A 19,714-nucleotide genomic window follows, 5' to 3' on the forward strand; every position below is an offset into this window, starting at 1 on the left:
GATGGCAGAGCAGGAGGGCAGTGGCCAGTGCTATGCTGGGATGTGTGACAGACCTGCCCAATAGGCCTGGTCTCTCCTTGCTCCCTTGGGTGCACACACAGAACCACCAAGCTCAAGGGGGCACCCGGCTGAGTGCACTATTACCAAGTGCAAGAACCTAGTTCAAGCCCCCACTCCCCACTTACAGGGAGCAAGCGATGAAGCAGGGTTACAGGTCTGCCTGTCTCTCTCTCCCTCTCTATCTCCCTCTCCCTCTCAATTTCTCTGTCCAATCAAAATAAATAAAAGTTAAAAAGTAAAGTAAAAAAAAGAAGCACGAGTCCCTAAGCCTCCCTTCCCCCAACCGGCCTGGGCCCCATGTGCCCCGCAGGTGGTGAGTGCCAGGTGTGCCAGAGGCGTGGGGACACCAGGTGCAGGCACAAAGGAGCTGGCTGCCTGGGACACTCCCCACTCCATCCATAATTCACCATCTCTGTCTCCACAGCAGAAGATGCCTTGGAAGCTTCTGGAACCCTGACCTGGCTGGCGTTTCTGACATCTGACCCTGGCCCTCCCACACTGCCCCTCCTGGGTGCCTGCAGAGGCTCTAGGCCTGATACATGTCTGTCACACCCTACTTCCTGCAGAGACTGTCCCCTCCCTACCCCGCCTGCCTGGTCAGTCAGAACCCCAAGGGTGGATGCACAGGACAGCACAGGGTGGGGGGTGGGGGCTGCACAGCCACTGACACCCACACCCAGCACCCAGAGCCAGGACCAAAGAGGGACCACTCAGCACTTAACAAGGAGAGGTGAAAGCTAGGTGCCGGGAGCCCAGTGCAATGACAGAACACAGGCCTTGCAGCCTGAGCCCCGAGGCCCTGGGGTTTCCCAGCACTGCGGGGTGCTCTGTGTCCTCACTCAATGCGTGCAGACGGGCCGGGCCATGGCACATCTGGTTAAATGCTCACATTACAGTGCTCAAGTACCCAGGTTCGAGCCCCTGATCCCCAGTGTTTGGTGCCTACACTATGAATCCACTGCTCATGTGTTGGTATGCATGAGACCCCTTCTGTTTCATTTGGTTTAAATCCCCCCTGCTTAACACTATTCTATTTACATAACCACTTCATTCTATTTACATAACCGCTGTTAACAAGCACCACCCTCCCTCCAGGGTATTGGTTTAATCCCCACTGTTTCATGATATGTTTTTGCTCTGCCCCCTCTCCTTGTCACACTCTGATTTTCACCAGTCACTTTTCTCTCCACCCTCTCTATGTCACATCCTGTTCACGCCCTACTTGGGAAGTATATATAAAGACAACATTGTTCGTTTTAGAGGCGTTTAGCTTAGCTCAGCTTAGATTGTGCTGCGTCCTGCATGAATAAAGAGATACTGCCTAAGCTCAACCATGAGTCCCCAAGTCTCTGTTCACCGCCGCGAAGCTAGCCCGGCCTGCTGGAGCTCCCTAACGAAAACAACACTCGTGGAGGCCATTTGTTCCCATTTTTATTGCTCTTGTTGTTATTGTTGTTGTTGGGTAGGGCAAGAGAAATCAAAAGAGGAAGGGAAGACAGAGAGGGGGAGAGAAAGACAGACACCTGCAGATCTGCTTCACCACCTGTGAAGTGACCCCCCTGCAGGTGGGGAGCTGGGGGCTCAACTGGGATCCTTACACCCGTCCTTGCGCTTTGTGCCATGTGCGCATAACCCACTATGCTATCGCCAGGCCCCTTCTCTTTCAATTTCTGTCTCTATCCAATAAAATAAAAAGTGAGAAAAAAAAGACAAATAAGTGGCCACTGGGAATGGAGCAGTAGATTTGTAGTGCCAACACATGTGATAACCCTGGTGGCGATAAAAATGAAAGTAAAGGAGTAAATGAAATGCAGATGATACCTGGGGAAAGGAAGCCACAGGAGGAAGTGAACTGTGCTGTTGCCTGCCCACAACAGAGGGACAGGAGACCCGAGAGGTGGGAGGGCCAAGGCTCATCTGCAGGAGGGGCTGAGAGTGTCTGCAGGGTGTTGCACATAGGTGTGCAGCCCAGGAGCTTTGGGACCTCCCCAACACAAAACATACACACACACACACACACACACACACACACACACACACACTCATAGCCACTGTGCTGGGCGGCTGAGAGACTGGGCCTTGCGGGCAGCTGGGGCCGGGGGTGGAGACGCAAGCATTCTGTGAGGGGGAAGAACTGAAAGGTTTGTTTCTGGTAGAAACAGTGGGAAGGCTGAGCACAGCAGGGAGCTGAATATCACAGGAAGTTGGGAGGGGGCGCAGATGGTGTCTGTGCAGGGCTGGGGAGGGGCTCCCCATAGGTGGGTACCCATAGCCCTATGCCTGAGGCTTGGGGCATAGCTAAGAGCCCCTCACCAAGCCTGCTGCAGAGTGAGCGAGCGAATCAGTGGTACTGCCCTCCACTCAGAGCACACAGAGGGACGCATCCTCCCAGTGTGCCAGGATGCCTGCCCAAGGGTCCTCCCTGGGAAGAGAGCAGGGCCTCCCCCACCACCGTTGTGGGTCCAAACAGACACGACCTAGGTTCCAGACTGTTGTTACCCAATACCCAAGACTTGGTACATGGGACCCGCTGTCCTCGAGACTGTGGTGTCTGGCAAAGACAAGCAGCTGTGGGGCCAGAACAGAGCCCAGGAAGGGAGGCACACCCCATCGTGTGCTCCCAGCCCGGGCTAGCGGCAAAGCAGCTCCACGCAAGTAGTGCCCTCACAAGCCGTGCAGCGGGAACAAGGGGGACTCCCAGCTGCACTTTGCGACATGCACACAAGTACTGGCCCCAGACAAACCACAGACGAGAGGATCTCACACTTGGCAAGCTTCTAGAAGGAAAACACAGGAGAATAACCCTGGGTCTTTGAAGTAATGGAAGAATTCTTTTTTAAACTTTATTTCATTTGACAGAATAGAGAGAAACTGAGGGGGGAGAGAGAGACTTGCAGTCCTGCTTTACCACTTGTGAAGCTTTCCCATTGCAGGTGGAGACCAGGGGCTCGAACCTGGGTACTTCAGCACTGTAACATGTGCACTCAACCAGTGTGCCACCACCCAGCCCCAATAATTTTTTTTAATTGCCACCAGGGTTATCAGTGGGGCTCAGTGCTGGCACTATGAATCGACCACTCCTCTATTTTACTGGATAGGACAAAGAGAAATTGAAAAGGGAGGAGGAGATGAACTTTTTGATTCACTGTGAAAAGTAAACCTTATAAAGGAAAAAGCTGACAAATGACACTCAACTGAGATTGAATATGGTTAAGAGAGTGAAGAGACAGGGGACTGAGTGGTAGCACAGCGGTTAAGTGCATTTGTCGCAAACCGCAAGGACCAGCAGAAGGATTCCAGTTCGAGCTCCTGGCTCCCCACCTGCAGGGGAGTCGTTTCACAAGCAATGAAGCAGGTCTGCAGGTGTATATCTTTCTCTCCCCATTTCTGTCTTCCCCTCCTCTCTCCATTTCTCTCTATCCTATCCAACAACAACGACATCACTAACAACAATAATAACTACAACAATAAAATAATTAGGGCAACAAAAGGGAATAAATAAATAAATATTTTTTAAAAAGAGAGTGAAGAAACAAAACACGAGTAGGAGAAATATTCCCACACTGCCTTGTCTAAAGGACTCAGATACAGAACACAGGGAGAACTTTCAAAATTCAAGAACACAGAAAAAAAAAAAAAGGAAAAATAGGCAAGAGATGTGAAGACATATTTCACCAAAGGTGACATCCAGATGGCAAGAAAGCAGGAGAAAAGATGGTGAAAATGTCACTTGTCAGCCCTTTGAAAGAAAAGGAAAGGCAACTTTGAGCCACACCAGGGGCCCCTCCACCAATGCACAGCCCCCTGAGGGAGGGTCCTGAGGGCTGGATGCCTCCCCGTCAGTCACCTCTGGGGGGGGGGGGAGGCTGACAGGCACACACACACTGCACCCTGCACACACCCTACTCCTGGAAACAATACCGTGTGTCTGCACACAGGCTCAGGGCAGCTGCTTCTGTGATCTCCAGGACTCAAGAGGGAAACAGCCTGACTACACACCCACAAGGACCCAGAGACTAAGGTCAACCCCAGAAAAGTCAGCATGTGGTCTGTGGGCTTTCGCCCACAGAAAACTCTACCAAAATCCGTACAACCTCTAGTCACAGAAAGCAGCTTACTGAGTGGGGGGTGGGGTGGGGTGGAGAGTGGGGGGCGGCGAAGTGTAGAGAGATTTTGGGGGCAAGTATTATCAAGGACACAAGAAAACCTTTCAAGAAGCAGAGACACCCAATATCTGGACTTTGAGGATGGTTTCATGATGTCAACACATGGTTAATTCGTCCCTCAGAAAAGCTGTTTAGGGGGCTGAGTGGTGGCACACCTGATTAAGTGCACATAACACCAAGTTCAAGGACCCAGGTTCAAGCCCCTCCTTGAAGGGGGGACGCTTCATGAGCCAAGAAGAGGGTCTGCAGGTGTCTCTCTCCCCTTTTTTTTTTTTCTCTCCAGAGCACTGCTCAGCTCTGGCTTATGGTGGTGTGGGGGGCTCTCTCTGACCCCCTTTGCCTCCAGGGTTATCGCTGGAGCTCAGTGTCGACACTACAAATCCACTGCTTCTAGAGGACATTGTTTCCAATTTCTTTTCTTTTTAAAAAATTTTTTTTAATTAATTTTATTTTTGAGAGAGATGAAGACACACACACACACACCACAACACTGCTCAGCTCTGGCTTATGGTGGGGCAGGGGATTGAACCTGGGACTTAGGAGCCTCAGGCATGAGAGTCTATTTGCATAACCATTATGCTGTCTCCCCGCCCATGTTTCCAGTTTCTATTGGACAGTACAGAGAGAGATTGAGAGAGGAGAGGAAGACAAGGGGGGGAGAGAAAGAACTTAAAGACCTGCTTCACTGCTTGTGAAGTGACCCCCCCCCCCCCAGGTTGGGAGCCAGGGGTTCGAACCAGGATCCTTGTGCTGATCCTTGCACTTTGTACTATGTGCACTTAACCCGGGGCACCACTGCCCAGTTTCCTCTCTCCCTCTCTATCTCCCTGTCCTCTCTCAATTTCTCTCTGTCCTATCTAATTGAAAAAAAAAAAAACTAAGCAAAGCCGGCACCAAGTCCCAATGATAACCCTGGTGGCAAAAAGAATAAATGAATGGACAGGGTGGGCGAAGATATCCGCGTATATTGGCAGGTCCGGTCGAGCGTAGATGTGGGAAATGAACTTAGATGATGCCCACCCTGTCCAACGCTTGACGTCTCGTCACCCAATCTGGTCCCCTATGCCTACACTGAACTTCTCTGTTCCAGTCTCTTGGAAACAGAGTTGGCAGTCAGCTGAGGTAAAGAACAAACACCTCATCACAGACCCCTGCAAGCGTCAACCCGGCTTTGACCTAGCACGTTATGATTGGGCCCTCCTCAATCGCTATCGAACAGGCCATGGCCGGTGGGCCGCTAAGTTCCATCGCTGGGGAGCCAGAGACGACCCGAACTGCCCCTGCGGCTACAGTCAGACTATGACCCACATAGTCAACGACTGCCACCTCTCCAGATTCAAAGGAGGTCTCGAAACTTTACATCAGGCTCAACCTGACGCTGTTGACTGGCTACGGAAGAAGGGCAAACGCTAGAAGAAGAAAATAATGCAAAGGACCTAGCTTCAGGCCCCCATCTGCATAAGTGGTGAAGCAGGGCTGCCAGGGTATCTACCTCTCTTCTCTTTCCCTCTTCCCTTCTCAATTTCTGTTTCTATGTAATACATAAAATATAAATACTAAAAAGTAAAGCTTTAAAAGATTTAAGAAGAAAGTGATGAGAAAAGTTAAAAGAAAAGGCATATTCAACCAAAAGAAAGAGAGGGCAGGGGTAGATAGCATAATAGTTATACAAAGAAACTCTCATGCCTGAGGCTTCGAAGTCCCAGGTTCAATCTCTGAACCACTATAAGCCAGAGCTGACCAGTGCTCTGGTATTTCTCACTGTATCTTTCTCTCTCTGCATCTCTCTCAAAAATTAAAATAAACGCATGTGGCACAAAGTGCAAGGACCAGCGTAAGGATCCCAGTTTGAGCCCTCTGCTCCCCACCTGCAGGTGAGTCGCTTCACAGGTGGTGAAGCAGGTCTGCAGGTGTCTGTCTTTCTCTCCCCCTCTGTCTTCCCCTCCTCTCTTCATTTCTTTCTGTCCTATCTAACAACGACGACATCATCAACAACAACAACAACAACAACTACAGCGACAATAAAAAACAAGGGCAACAAAAGGAAAAATAAATAATTAAAAATAAATAAAATAAAATACTACAAACAAAAGAGAGAGCTATGCGGCCATGTAAAGAGAGTGCAGAGTGCAGGGCATGAGGCAGGGCACTAGAAACATGAGGCAGGGCACTAGAAAGAATCCCTGCCACTTGTGGCTTTGCTCTAAACACACATCCTTTGAAAAGCTTATTTACTTCCCAGGACAGACACACACACACACACCAGAGCACCACCACCACCACCACCACTACACACACACACACACACACACCAGAGCACTGCTCCTGCCACCAACTGCCAGGACTTGAACCCGGGGCCTCACACAGCAAGTCTGCTCCACTGACTGAACCATCTCCCTGGCCACTCGATTTTAGTTTTAACAGTGACAGAGAGAATATCCAATCACCCCATGTGATATTTGCTTCTACAGGCCTAAAACACACCTGTGAAGATGACCACAGCTGGTGAAGGAGAGAACAGAGAGCATCTGGGAATGAGAGATTCCTTCCCCACATAGCTTCCAGAGCCACCTGGACCACTCTGTGACACACAGCCTCTTGTGGGCCCCTCCCCCCTGGGAACTGGCCCTCTGCCCCTCCCCCTGGGAGCTGACCCCCAGAGCTGTCCCCCTCTCCCTACAGGAGCTGGTGGGGTGGCAGCTCCACACAGCCATGGAGCAGGACTGTTGGGGAGTCATCGTGTTTCCTCTGAGCCACTGCCTTCTGTACAACTATTCCTTGAGAACACTGACTACATTATATATTTTACTGCTTATTCTAATTTTCCCCAGAGCCCTGCTGAGATCTGGCTGACAGTGGTGCAGCGTATTGAACCTGGGATCTCAGACCTCAGGCAGGAGAGTCTTTTTGCAGAACCACTGTGTTGTTTCCCCAGCCCTATTATTATTATTATTACTATATTATCATCATCAGTATTATTATTTTCCCCAGAGCCCTGCTCAACTCTGGCAGATGGTGGTGCTGGGGATGCAAGCCGGGACCCCAGCCTCAGGCAGGAGAGTCTGTTCGCAGAATCATCATGCTGTCTCCCATGTTCCCATCATTCTATTTTAAATGCAGAGAAAGACAGCCTAGATTGTGCTCACTCTCTCAGAAGCATCTGAGATGCAGCCGACTGCAACAATTAGCCATGGAAGCTTCCAGAAAGAGAACTGTGTACAGAGTTGGCTGTGAGAATCAGCACACACCCCTTCCAGCCCAGGAATGCCCAGTGTGGGCCCTCACCCACTGCCCAGCCTGGTCACAGACTCACCCTCCTGCGTGCCTCAGCCTTTTGGAAACACTCGTGCTGGATGAAGGTAGCCGCGGCCGCCACCCTGGGCACTGTGGGGTCGCCGTCCAGCAAGCCCACCGCCCGCTCCAGTGTCATCTCCATGTCCACACTCCTGCAGAGATGCACCGTCAATGCCGTGCTCCCCCCGCCCAGACCCCTAGCCCCCTGTCTGTGGGCAGGTTAGCACTTGAGCAGGAGCAGCTGGGAGGTGAATCCCTCCAGGGAAGCTGGACTCCTCTCAGGAACTGGACCTCCCCAAGGGAGCTGACCCTCCTACTGGAGCTGGACCCTCCAGGGGATAGCTGACTCCCTTAAGAGGGGGTCACACCACTAGCCCCACAAGCAGAAGCCACACTTCAGCACATGTGCCCAGCTGTCCCTGGTCCCCAGCACTGTCCTCCCAGGGTAGGAAAGACAGCCTGCTTGTCAGTTAAGGCTGTGTCCAGCTGCCTCATGGAGAGGCCTGTGACAGCACTTGCCTTCACATGTGGAATATCACCAGGCAGCAGAACGCACCCCACATGCGGGCCTTGGTATGGGGCTAGGCCAGCATCCCTCCACAGGGCACCCCTGACCTGCTTCTGTCTTCAGGGAACACCATTTTGGCTGAGAGTGAGGAGGGGGGGAGGAGGAAGGGGGAAGAGGGGAGAAGGCCCTGCTCAGCTCTGACGTGAAGCCTACCTGGGACTGGTCATGGCAGGCTGAGCTATCTCTGCAGCTCAGAGAGCCACACTTTCTAGAATCCATTTCCACAATTTCTGATCTCTGGGGTGGAACCTTTGGGAACTGTAGGAATGATTTCTTATCCTTTAAACTTCTTTACCCCAAGCAAGGCTTCTGTTCCTTGAAATGTGCTCAATTATTCTAACATGAATGTCCCAACTGATTAGCTTGGCTAGTTCTCCTAGAACCTGAGCCCCAGGAGAGTCCAGATGGTGAGCCATGGACTCTGTGTACTATTTCCTCCTCCTCTAACTCCTCTCCTCTCTATCCTGCATTTCCGAAGGTCTCCGTGACCTGCCCGTCCAGGGCCCTCAGAGCATAAGATAAGGTACTGGAAGGCCCAAAGTCCAGGGGTAGAGCCCATAAACGCTGACTCACACAAACAGGGCCCCACCCCAATTCTGGGGAGAAGATGGGAATGGGGGTGTCCTGTTCACTCCAGCAAAACCTCAGCAACTGGGTGGAGAGAGAGCAGAGAGAATGATGGAAGGGAGAGAGAGGTAAAGAGGTAGAGAAAGAGAGAGTGAGGTGGAGAGAGAGATGGATGGATTAGAAGGGAGGGGAGGAGGGCAGAAAAGGAGCACCTTTGGGAGTTGTGCCAGGTGACCAAGGAATGCCTAGATGGGCTACCCAAGTAAGTGGGTGTGCTGGGGGTGGGGCTACAAGACAGACAGACTGAGCCAGTGGGGAAAGCACAGTGGTGATGCAGGAGACTCTCCTGCCTGCAGCTGTGGTCCCAGGTTCAATCCCTGGCACCACTGTAACCCAGAGCAGAGCAGGGCTCATAAAAAATATTGGTTGAGGGGTGGGGTGGTGGTGCACTTGGTTGAGTGCATGTTACATGTGAAAAGACACAGGTTCAAACACCTGTTCCTCATCTGCAAGGGGGAAGCTTCAGGAGTGGTGAAGCAGGTCTGCAAGTGTCGCTCTGTCTCTTTTCCTCTCTATCTTTCCCTCCCCTCTCAATTTCTCTCAATTTCTCTGTCTGTATGTAATAACTAAATAAACATTTAAAAAAGAGTTGTTTCCACAGCCAGGACAGGCTAGAAGCTCTGTGACAAGCAGGGTTCTGCCATGTGACTTGGGACCCAGCCCCACGCAGTTCAGCTGACTGAGGGCCAGACAAGCATCCTGAGACAGGGTGGGGCAGGACCAGCATCCTCTGGGCTCAGGCCCTAAGCTAGACCAGGGTCAGGCTGCAGGGAGGGTAGATACCCACAGGGCCAAGAGTTGGAGAGGCTGCCGGGGTCTCAGCACCCCGTCCCCACCAGCTTGGTGCTGGACCCAAGGGTGGAAGCCACCAGAAGCAGCATGAAGCCTTCAGAAGACTGCTGGTACCCTTCCTGACCCAGCATTTTGGGCAGCAGTGACAGAGACTCAGCCCAGGACCTGCATCTCTGTGTTCCCTGCGTGGGCTGGGGAGGTGATGCTGGAGGAGGTGTCCTCTGGCCCATCAGGGGCTCCCAGAGCAGCCAGTGTCCTCTGTCACAGGTGGAAGGGGGCCCTATCCCTGGGGCACCTGTCCCTCAGCCACCACAACCCCCCCACCCCCGGCAGACAGGGCATCCCTTCTTCCAGGCCTCTCTTTCCCAGCCAGTGTCCCTGTGTCCCTGTACTCACCCGAGCAGTGGGTCGGCGAAGGCAGGCCTGTCCAGGCCGAGGTTGGCGCTGCCCACAGCGGCCAGCTGGCCGGCGGTCAGGTGCGTCCTGTGGGCGTGGCCCCTAACGGAGCTTCGCAGCCCAGCCATGAGGTTCTCCTTGTCACGCAGGTCGCCAGTGCTGCGGCTGGCGGGCCGCGGGCAGGTGAGGGCGCGGCCATCAGGGGCCGAGGACAGGCGGCAGGTGCGTCCCCAGGCCTCTCGGTGGACGCTCAGGGTGTCGTAGCGCCGGCGGGTGGCCGCTGTAATGTCCGAGCGTGCGTAGTGGGTTGCAGGGGCCATGGGGCGTGGGGCAGGGGTCCAACGGGTGCGTTCGGGGCTGCCCTCGGGGGACACCTCCAGCCGGCGCAGTGGAAGCCTCCAGGCTCGCTCCTCCACCCAGTGCCCTGAGCCGGCCCAGCGTTCCCAAGGCCCAGGCTGCGGGAGCAAAAGCCAGTAAGGGGGCCAGCCTGGCCCTGAGCCCAGAGCCCCTAAGCCCCTGGAGTCCTCAGAAACCCAGAGCCAGGATCCCCTGAAACCCCTGGAGTACTCAGACACCCAGAGCCTGGAACCCCCAAAGCCCCTGGAGCCCTCAGAAACCCAGAGCCTGGAGCCCCAGAGCCCCCAGAAACCCAGAACCCCTAGAGCCCAGAGTCTGAAGCCAGACTCCAGAGCCCCAGAGTCCTCAGAGTTCAGAGTCCCAGAGCCCTCAGAGCCCAGACCCCCAGGAACACAGAGCTTATGCTCAGGGTCGGGGAAGCAGCAGAGCCAGTACTGCGGGGTAGGACCTAGAGCCTCTGACACCCAGAACCTCCAGAGCCCAAAAACATAGGCTGGCCCCTCCTTCCCAGCCCCCAGCTCCTTACCCCAGCCAAGTACCCTCCTGCACCCCAGCCCAGACCCCCAGTCTAGCCCCCTCCCACCGCAGTCCAGCCCCACCCAGACCCCTGCTGCCCCAGCCCCCAGACTTAGCTGAGCTCCCCACCCAAGCCCACCTTCAGCATGTCATAGGTCCTAGGTGTCAGGAGCCGGCCGTGGTCACCGTCTGCCAGGTGCAGGCTGTACACGTACTCTGGCACGCTGCTGGTGCGGTGCAGGCTCCCTGCCAAGGCAGCAGGGTCAGCGCACAGCAGGCTGCAGGACAGCTGGGGCCTGGCCCTGCTGCACCTGCACAGAGCTCCTCACTTGCCTCTGTTGTGGCCTCAGCCACCCGGCAGCAGTACCATATCTGCTCTAGCGGCCTTCATGCCTGAAGCCCTGGGTTTAAGTTCAGTAGCACATGGAGCCTCATGGAGGGTTGGCAGGGCTCTCTCAGCACCCTGCACAGCACCCAGGGAGCTCATGGAGGGTGGGCAGGGCTGTGGGGTCTCTCCTCTCTCAGCACCAGGCACAGCACCCAGGGAGTCCCATGGAGGGTGGAGCAGGGCTGTGTGTGTGTGGGTCTCTCCTCTCTCAGCACCATGGACGGCACCCAGGGAGCTCCATGAAGGGTGGGCATGACTGAAAGTCTCTCCCTCTGAGTCCCCTCCAGCTATGCCCCTGCCCCACCCCCCTTTTCAACAACTGAAGAAGGAAAGATTAGACCAGGAAGATGCTCAGTGGTGCTGCAGGTGAGGAAGTCCTGGCTTACTCCTCTGCCCACATAAACAATTTTTTCATTCATTAGTTTTTTAGGATGAGGAAGAAAGGCTAAAATGTGCTAAAATCTATGACTGTTGAGGTGCTGAAACAGAGGAGTCTGGAAGCCCTTCTTGGCCTGGGGTGTCCACCATAAGTTGGGAGGGAGGGGATACTGCCCCAGGCAGGGATGGGAGCTATGGGAGGAGGGGGAGCAGGCACTGAGTGAACAGGGACTCCCCTATGCTGGGACAGGAGTGGGAGGCACTGAGTGCTCTCTGGGGGTCAGGCTAGTGCCTCCAGAGACAGAGGACAGACAGGAGCGTGGTGTGGGGCAGTGGCCCTCCCTGTCTTCAGCTCCACTTCCCAAACTTTAATCCAAGCTCTGCAACACAACCATGCTATGCTCTTAGGCTGACACACTCAGGGACCTGGGAAACCCTCAGAGCTGACACACTCAGGGAACCTGCAGAGCTGACACACTCAGTGAACCCTCAGAGCTGACACTCTTGGGGAACCCTCTGAGCTGACACACTTGGGGAACCCACAGAGCATACACTCGGGGAACCCTCGGAGCTGACACACTCAGGGAACCTGCAGAGCTGGCACAACTTGGGAAACCCTCAGAGCTGACACCACTCGGGGAACCCACAGAGCATACACTCGGGGAACCCTCGGAGCTGACACACTCGGGGAACCCTAACAGCTGACACACTCAGGGAACCCTCTGAGCTGACACACTCAGGGAACCTGCAGAGCTGACACACTCTGGGAAACCCTCAGAGGCTGACACATTCAGGGAATCCACAGAGCTGACATACTCAGTGAACCCTCAAAGCTGACACACTTTTGTGGAACCCTTAGAGCTGACACACTCAGGGAACCTTCAGAGCTGACAGACTCAGGGAACCCTCAAAGCTGACACACTTGGGGAACCCTTTGAGCTAACACACTCGGGGAACCCTCAGAGCCTGACACACTCAGGTAATCCTCAGAGCTAACACACTCAGGGAACCTGTAGAGCTAACACACTCTGGGAAACCTTCAGAGTCTGACACACTCAGGAACCCATGGAGCTTACATACTCAGGGAATCCTCAAAGCTGACACACTCAGGGAACCCTCAGAGCTGACACACTCAGGAACCCTCGGAGCTGATACACTCTTGGGGAGCCCTCAGAACTGACACACTCTTGGGAAACCTTCAGAGCTGACACACTCAGGAACCCTCAGAACTGACACACTCTTGGGGAACCTTCAGAAGCTGACATTCAGGGAACTGGGGAAACTCCCAGAGGCTAGCAGTGATATTGAAGCTGGCCTTTGCCCTTTGTCCCTGGGGGACCTACAACTGGGGTGGATGTGAAGCTCACATCTTTGTGGGTACAGGCCTCTATTCCACCAGGCCCTTGGGTGCTCCTCTGCCCCAGCCCAGAGTGAGCTTCTCCTCACCTCTGTTCTCTAGAATGCCAGGCTGCTCCAGTGTCTTGGAGTGGTGGTGGTGGTGGGAATGCAAAGAGCAGCTGAGCCTGAAGCCCCCCGCCATTGAGCAGGGGCTCTGGCAGGCTGAGGGGAAGGGTGCCAGCATCCACAAGCCTGGCCACCTGTGGGCCCTAGGACAAGGACAATCTTTGGCCTTGTTTTTAGGAGGGGAGGAGAGAGGAAAGCTTGATTGCTGGTCATCTATGCAATGAATTGCTGGGATTAGAGAGAGAGAGACCAGAGCCCAGCTCAACTGTGGCCTATGGTGGTGCTGGCAGTTGAACCTGGGACTTTAGAGGCTGAGGCAGGAAAGTCTTTCTGTACAACCACTACGCTCCCTAGTCTACATGGTAATATGTGTGCTCAACTGAGTGAGTCCCCACCCAGCCCCCTAGTGCTGTCATCTCCCCAGCACAGTGGGATTCTGGCAACTCCTCCCCCCATACCCCACTTCCACCAGCCACCTGTGTGGGCAGCCAGGTCTTGCTGAGCTCTGGCCAATCAGCACTGCCCTGTGCTTGGTGCCTCTCCAGCTCAGCCTCATGTCCCACACACTGTCCCCTGTCCTAGTGGGAATGGACACCTTGAGCCTCCTGTCCCACACACTGTCCCCTGGTCCCAGTGGGAGTGGAGACCTTGAGCCTCATGTCCCACACAATGTCCCCTGGGTCCCAGTGGGATGCAGGTCTGTATCCCTGTCCCTCTGCTCTGGGATGCAGGTCTGTGTCTGTCCCTCTGCTCTGGGGTGCAGGTTCCTCTCCCTCTGTTCTGGGGGTACAGGTCTGTGTCTGTTCTTCTGCTCTGGGGTGCAGATCTGTGCCCATTTCTCTGCTCTGAGGTGCAGGTCTGTACCTGTCCCTCTGCTCTGGGGTACAGGTTCCTCTCCCTCTGTTCTGGGGGTGCAGGTCTGTGTCTGTCCTTCTGCTCTGGGGTGCAGGTCTGTGTCTGTCCTGCTCTGGGGTGCAGGTCTGTGCCCATCTCTCTGCTCTGGGGTGCAGGTCTGTGCCTGTCTCTCTGTTCTGGGGTACAGGCCCCTGTCCCTCTACTCTAGGGTGCAGGCCGCTAGCCCTCTGCTCTGGGGGTGCAGTCCCTCTGTTTTCAGGCTGAGCGGTGCACACTGGCATGAGACAGAGGCCTCAGCGCTAAGGGGGCTGAGCAGGGGCTGCATGAGGGGAGTGGCTTGGAGAGGTGGCAGGCCACCAGAAGGAAGTCAGCTCCTGCAGAGGGCAGCAGACCGCAGAATTCCTGGGGGTGGGGTGGGGATGAGGGCACTGGGGACCACCAGAATAGAGCAGGACTTACCCTCCAGGACAACTTCTGAGGGACACACCCCACTCAGCTCCCTGGGATCCCCCTGCACCCAGAGAGCCCTTCTGACAAGAAGTCTGACTGCTCACACTGTGGGCTTCCAGGCCAGTCCTCAGCAACTACTGGCTGAGCTGCAGCCTTGTGGTGTTCACTCCTGAGGGAGGGGGTGAAGGCCAACCAGCAGAAGCTCCCCTCCCAACAATCTCTCCTGCAGGCCCTGCCCTGCCCTGAAATACAGGCCACAGAGGGGGAGTGCCCACCTGCCCTCTGGGGTGCCCAGTAGGGCACCACCACCAGCTACCAGCAAGGATGGTACCCCAGCCTTCTCCTGGGGACCCCGTCAGGGTGCAGTGTCCTCTCTATTTGCAGGGCCATCACCCCATTCTGCTAGCATTTATGTTTGGGGGTTAATTCCAACCCAGAGAACACAGTGCTGTCCTTGCTGCAGCGGGCCACATGACACACTGACCAGAGAGTGGGGAGTCTGCCAGCAGACTTGGGGTGCAGGAGACCCACATGCAGTGTAGACACCTTGCTCCCCCCCCACCCCTCCTCTACTTTCTGACCAACTTTGCTCCCTCAGCAGTTGCTGCATTCCCGGGATTCTTTTTGGCTGAAGCAATGACTCAAAAGATTCAGGCCTGGCACAAGGTCTAAAGAGCTTCCCCCCATGGCCCCTCCCCACCCAGTAGCAGCTACAGCCAGCACCAGCCCGTCCAGCAATCCCACTGACCATGACTCTACACACAGCCAGGAGAGCTGTTTCAGGCTGGCCTGGCCAGGCCGGGGCTGATTCCCATACCAGCTGCACTTTTTACCAGGACACTGCTCACTGTTTTCTTGTGTCAACGTGAAAGGATGCTTTCTCTTTATGCAGAAGACACGGGGTGGGGGTGGGGGTGGAGGTGGGGAGGAGGCTGCAGAAGGTGAAACAGCCACACTTTTAAAGTGAGTATGACAGACTGATGGAGGAGCTGTTTTCCCTGTGAAATTCTCATTTGTCCTCTCCGTGACTTTCGTAAAAGAATTCTTCAAATTCCAAACCTCAGGATGTTGTAATCTCCCCCTGAACCTGTTCCTCACCCCTAGGAAGATCAGAGTTGACTTTAAAAGGTTCTGCAGAGCTTCAAATAACAACAGAGTCACAGTGGTTTGAGGAAGCCGCCCAAGCACTGAGGGGCTGGGGCTGGGACTGCGACTGGGGTTTGGGCTGGGGTTGGGGCTGGGGCTGGGGCTGGGGCTGGGGGCGGTTCCCCCCCCCCAGGCTATCTGCTCCCATCTCAGGCAGGACCATGCGGGACCCTCCCCCAGCTCATGGCAGGCAGCCAGGGGCTCTCCCTGGAATGTTTGCTGTTGACACAGGATTCGTGCCAGCCTAGAGAAAGAACAGAGCCCAGGCTCACAGCCCTGAGCCCATGGAGCTCCAGAGAACTTTAGTCAAGGACAAGCCATGCAGACCCCGCCCTGTGTTGCAGTGGCCCCTCAGAGCCAGTTCCTGATTTCCTGCCTGGGGCAGGGGCTGGGGTTGACAGGTTTGGGGGCTGAGGGCTAAAAGGGGCAGAGGGGTTTGGGGGCTGAGAGCTGGTATCTGTGGCTAGGGGCTAAGGGTTGGGGACTGAGGGGCTGAGGAGTTAGAAGGCTGTGAGGTTTGGGGGCTGTGGGCTGGGCGCAGGGGCTGGCGGATAAGGTGATTGGGGGCTCAAAGCTAGAGGTTGAGGGCTGGGAGTTGGAGGGCTGTGGGCTGGGGACTGGAGGACTTGAAGGCAGGCAGCCTGGGGGCTGGGTGTCTGTTCCCATGACGGCTGTCCCTGTGCTGGCCAGCCTTTCTTCGAGATCCACCATCTGTTCTCGGGAAGGGGCTATGCTCACCCAAAGGCGTCAGACACCCTTTCCTCATCCACCTGGTTGTGCCCTTTGATTTACAGCTTGGACTGTGACTCAGGAACATACCAGAATTCCTGGGAACTCTGCTTCCTCCAACGCCTTCCTGGGCCCAGATCTGAGACTCCTGGGCCCCACAGGCCAGGCCCTGCAGAAGGCATCCTCCAGGGCCCTCCAGCCCTTTTTCTAACCCCAGGTTACCTCTCTTCTCATCAGGGGCTGTGCCTGGGGTGGGGGGGCATGGCTCATGTGGAGGCAGGCCTGCCGTGCAGTGTAGTCTGGGCAAGGCCAGCCCCCTTCAGGGACAGAACGCCCTCCCCCAGTGCTCGGAGACCCCTCTAGCAGAGTGGCTGCGCCCTGGCATCGGGGACAGACTATGACAGATGGGCATTTGCACATGGGAGAGGGGTCTCACGCCCGTTTGCAGGGTGTGTTGGAGCACTCAGGAGGCTGTAGGGGAGGGCAGGCAGGGGAGCCTGGCTGTAGCTCTTCCTGCTGGGCTGGTTGTCCTCACAGGAAGCAAGACCCAGTGTGGCCACCACTCCAGGTCAAGCAGTGGCTTGGTGACCCTGAAGCCTTTGCCCCAGAATCAGTGGAGCGCCCCCCCTTTCTTTTTTATTACCGACAGGATTATCACTGGGACTTCGTGCCAGCACTATGAATCCACTGCTCTTGGCTGCTGTTTTTCCTTCCTTTCCTTTCCATTTTTGTTTTTGATAGGACAGAGAGTAATTGAGAGGAGAGGGAGAGAAACAGAGAGAAAGAGACACACCTGCAGTTCTGCCTTATCACTCATAAAACTTCACTTCTGCAGGTGGGGAGTAGAGGCTTGAACCCAGGTCTTTGTACATGACAATGTATGTGCTCAGCTAGGTGCACCACTGCCCAGCCGTGGAGTGTCTCTTTTCCAAGCTCCTCCCAACCCCCTAAGTCTCCACTGTGCTGAGAGGAACAGGGTAGGTGGGCTGTTGGGTGGTGAGAGCGCCAGGTCCCGGCCCCTCACAGCCACTCTGCTTTTTAGCAGACAGGAAGCTGGGATGGAGCAGCAGCTCAAGAGTCCAGGCTGGGAGTTTAAATACCAGTTCTGCCACTTCCAAGCTATGGGAACTGGAGAGCTATTGAGCTGCCTGACTTCCTTCTCTGTCAAAAGAGGATTAAAATGCCCACTGCAGAGGCTTTCAAATGAAATGAACCCACAGGCATCTGTAGTGCACCTACCACACCCACTGGCATCATGGCCCCTCTAGCCTGCAGGTGTCATCACCACGCTGAGGGGGTTTCACCACACAGGCAGGGCTCTCTCCTGGCCAGCTGGCCACAGCCTCAAAACTCTGGCCCAGCTTCATGCACCTTTCTGTTCAGACAGAGAGGCAGAGAGGGAAAGCGATCGGCCCAAGCCCAGAAAGAGGCCCAGCTGCTCCCTCGTCCTCCCCACAGTGCCAGTAACTCTAGTCTAGGAAAAAATGAAGCTGCCTGTGCTCTGCCCGGCCAGTGTGTGCCGCCTCCTTCCCACCGCCTCCTGTACTGCCAGTCACTGATCCCGCACTACCTGCCAAAACACTTCATCCCCAAGCTCAGGGTTTTGGAGTGGGCAGTGCTGCACCCCCAGAGCACAGAGTGGTAGTGGGGGTCAAGTCTCCTCCTGCTGACTCTGCCTGTGGTGCTCAGCGAGCCCCACCCACCCCAAAACCTCTGTCCCATTCTCTGCTTTTCCTATATCAACCCTCACCCCACAAAGGGTGGGAGGCCCCAAGCACCAGGGGCTTGGAAGCATAAGCTGGAGGTGGCGAGAGCTCGCTTTCTCTGTAAATTACCTAGCAGGTCTGGACCCTGATGAAACAGCTGACACCGTGAATGGAGTCCTCCCCCCTCCACCTCCACTGTGAAATGTCCAAACACAGAATGTGAATAAATCACTATCAAAATCCTGCATACAGTCTCTGAGTTTATGGTCTCCAGGGCCTCACAATTAAGTCCTGCTTGGGCTGAGCCTGGAGCCACATTCCTCCACAGACACAGGTGCACACACAACACACCTGTACACACGTGCACTCACACACACATACCTACACTGTACCCCTGTACAATGCGCCTGTGCACACGCACCCCTGTACATAAACACCCCTACAGTGCACCCCTGCACCCTGCCCACTGCGTTCCTACTATGCACCCCTGCACCCCGCCCCCTTCACTCCTATATGCACCCCTGCACCTGCCCCCTGTACTCCTAAATGCACCCCGCCCCCTGCACTCCTATATGTACCCCTGGACCCCCCGCCCCCTGCACTCCTATATGTACCCCTGCACCCCCGCCCCCTGCACTCTTATATGCACCCCTGCAACCCCGCCCCCTGCACACATGCACTGGTCACACAGGTAGGTGGCCGCCGCGGTCACTCACCAGCCGGCGCGCTGCGGCCCCGGCGGGCCAACGTCTGCTGCACCTGCTCCTGGATCCGCAGGCTCCGTGCCACCTGCCCGCCGCGCCCGCCGCTGCCCGCCAGCCGCAGCGTGGCCTCGGACGGCAGCGCCAGGCTAGAGCTGTCCAGCTGGCCCAGGATCTGCTGGCCCAGCACCGTGCGGATGTAGCTGCACTCTCCAGGGGACGCGGGCGCCGCCATCGCTCCCACCTGCCGCCGCCGCTGCCACCACAGGCACTGCAGCTCCCGGCGCTCCCTAGACTTGCGGGCCAGCCGGCCCCGCCCCGCGACCCCATCCACCGGACCCCGCCCATATCAGGTCCCACCTTCCGCGGCAGAGCCCGCCCACAGCAGGCCTCCGCCCCGCCCACTACAGGATACTGACACCCCTCGGAGGCCCCCGCCCACTTAAGACCCGGCTCAGCACCCTGAAGACCCCGCCCCCCGAATGTAACCAGAGGACGCCACACCCACCACAGGCCCCGCCTCGAAGACGACACGCCCTTTCTGATGATTGGCTGGAGACGGCCACTGGGCCCCGCCCTCCGCGCAGGTGTGGCTCCGCCCACCCTGGTAGACACTCAGACCGTGGCGTTCAAGGCCGGGTCGCAGTTCCGGTCCCCAAGGGACCCGCCTGGACTGCTGGCGCCCGGGCTTCTCCTGCATCCGGGCTGAGGGCTCTGGAGGCTTGGGGGACTGGAGATCAGGGGCCCTGCGTGGGGAGGGGGTGGGGTCGCGGGGCGTGCAGGGCGGGCGTGCTGCACCGACACAGGCCCCAGTCCGCGGGGTGTAGCGCCCCCTGCAGGACACCCTGCACCACACCCCCTCCTGAGCCAGCACCCCGCCCACACTGCGCCCCCCCACTCCTTGCCTCAACCCTCCAGGTCTATACCCACCAAGGCCTCCCACACTGCCAATGCTCCCCCTTCGCCCGCCAACTCTCTCGCTCCTCCCGCGCCTAGAGCGGCGGGCGGGCGCCCCCTATTGTTCCCCACTTCTCTGGCCAGATCTTGTCCCGCAGGCGCTCTGGGGGCGCAGGGACTCCCCTTCCTTCTCATTCCCTCCTCACAGCCCCCAGCCTGGGTCA

At 56.2% G+C, this 19,714-nt stretch overlaps 1 protein-coding gene across 1 annotated transcript in view; it reads right to left on the reverse strand.

The window, feature by feature from the left end:
* PKP2 (plakophilin 2) overlaps window positions 1-18,905 on the reverse strand; it is a 36,198-nt gene extending 17,293 nt beyond the window's left edge. The window contains exons 1-4 of the mRNA XM_007531762.3: window positions 18,609-18,905; window positions 10,916-11,022; window positions 9,904-10,358; window positions 7,540-7,672 (exon numbers count right to left, since the gene is read on the reverse strand). Coding sequence (XP_007531824.1) covers window positions 7,540-7,672; window positions 9,904-10,358; window positions 10,916-11,022; window positions 18,609-18,828 — 915 coding nt within the window. The 5' untranslated portion in view covers window positions 18,829-18,905. The remainder of the gene's footprint in view (window positions 1-7,539; window positions 7,673-9,903; window positions 10,359-10,915; window positions 11,023-18,608) is intronic.
* Window positions 18,906-19,714: the final 809 nt, after the last annotated feature.

Source organism: Erinaceus europaeus, chromosome 7 (genome assembly GCF_950295315.1).
Source record: "Erinaceus europaeus chromosome 7, mEriEur2.1, whole genome shotgun sequence".
Lineage (NCBI taxonomy): Eukaryota > Metazoa > Chordata > Mammalia > Eulipotyphla > Erinaceidae > Erinaceus > Erinaceus europaeus.